This window comes from Notothenia coriiceps, unplaced genomic scaffold, assembly GCF_000735185.1.
Source record: "Notothenia coriiceps isolate Sejong01 unplaced genomic scaffold, NC01 NC01_scaffold00037246, whole genome shotgun sequence".
Taxonomy (NCBI): domain Eukaryota; kingdom Metazoa; phylum Chordata; class Actinopteri; order Perciformes; family Nototheniidae; genus Notothenia; species Notothenia coriiceps.
Window position 1 is genome coordinate 2,984,645 of NW_011369947.1, and position 1,191 is coordinate 2,985,835.

The following is a 1,191-nucleotide window of genomic DNA, read 5'->3' on the forward strand; positions in this document are numbered from 1 at the left end:
AAGACATTTGAATGCAGAAAAGTGCCACACTAAACCTTTATATTGTACCTAAGAGTGTGATGAGGCGGTGTGCGTCCTGCGGGTGGCGTTGGTAGCGCACCACCTCCTCGTACGGGCTGCCGATGGCGCTGCAGCAGCTGTTGGGGCAGCGGGGGGGGCAGGACGGCTGGGCGGTGCTGTGACTCCGCCTCCGACACAGACGCATGCTACGCCTGAAGCCCACTGGCAGAGAAAGGAAAGGTGATGTTAGTGAGGAATGGTCTGGGATAGGTTCATGCAAACTCTTTGATAGAACATCGTAAAGAGAGTTCAGACTTACCTAAGTCAGTGCTGCTGCTGAAATCATCCTCCTCTGGAACAAGCAGACAGAACACATGAATGCAAAATGAAGGTGAGGGAGGGTCAAACAAACTGAAATAAATGCAGAACTTCCCGTAAGCTGGGGGGCTTTAACAAATGAAAGGTTAAAGGGTTAAGGTTCAGACTGCTTTTAATGTCTTTTGTGGGTCAAGAAAAAAAAAAGTCTAGGTCCTACAATTCCCACAATGCAATGCACCAATGGCATGTATTTCTTTTTCTCTAAGTAAGTAGTGAGTCTATTCAGATCAACTGAAACTATGTTTTCTCACCTTCTCTGAGCTCTTCTGACATTTCCCCGTCAGACAGCAGCAGGAGAATAAAAAATAAACGATAACGAATGTCTCAGATGAAGGACACGAGGAAGAGTTATTCAGAATTCAGAGTCTAAACCAGTTGAAATTAAATAAACTTACCTACCAGATTCAAATGCCTCCTCGTCTGATGCAATCCAAATAACACACAGAGGGAAATTAATCATATGTGTGTGTAGGAATTAAAACAAGAATACATCTCAGGTGGAGCTTTACCTGCTTCTACACATTTGTCATCGATGGCCATCATGTCTTCCTCTGTGGGGGACAAAAGGAGTTGTTACAACACATTAACATCTTTTTTCTTCTAAAGCTGCAGGTGCAATCTGCTCACCTTCCTCTACAGTGCTCACTTCAGGAAGCATGGAGTAAAACACAATGAAAGGTTTGAACAGAGGCTGAGAAACTTGGATTTAAAGTGTGCTGAAAGTGAAATGAACTTACAGGTGTGTATGCAGGCGTTCGGCTGATAAGGCTGAGACCACCAGGACTCCCTCTGCTTCCTGTCCCAACACCACAT

The 1,191-nt window shown here is 45.0% G+C and overlaps 1 protein-coding gene across 1 annotated transcript; it reads right to left on the reverse strand.

Moving 5' to 3' along the window:
* Positions 1 to 1,191, reverse strand: LOC104966292 (MAGUK p55 subfamily member 4-like). Its single transcript, XM_010795478.1, has 7 exons — positions 1,116 to 1,191; positions 1,006 to 1,023; positions 888 to 929; positions 778 to 798; positions 630 to 644; positions 320 to 352; positions 1 to 222 (listed from the first exon to the last, which is right to left on the reverse strand). Exons 1-7 carry the CDS (start codon positions 1,189 to 1,191, stop codon positions 38 to 40), a joined length of 390 nt encoding a protein of 129 aa, XP_010793780.1. The 3' UTR covers positions 1 to 37.

Bases quoted from the DNA above. Each gene is read 5' to 3' on its own strand.
- LOC104966292 (XM_010795478.1), bottom strand. From the start codon at position 1,191: ATGTGGTGTTGGGACAGGAAGCAGAGGGAGTCCTGGTGGTCTCAGCCT. The intron at 799-887 runs GTAAAGCTCCAC...GGATTGCATCAG, and splicing joins TGACAAATGTGTAGAAGCAG to ACGAGGAGGCATTTGAATCT. The intron at 223-319 runs GTAAGTCTGAAC...TTTCTCTGCCAG, and splicing joins CAGCAGCAGCACTGACTTAG to TGGGCTTCAGGCGTAGCATG.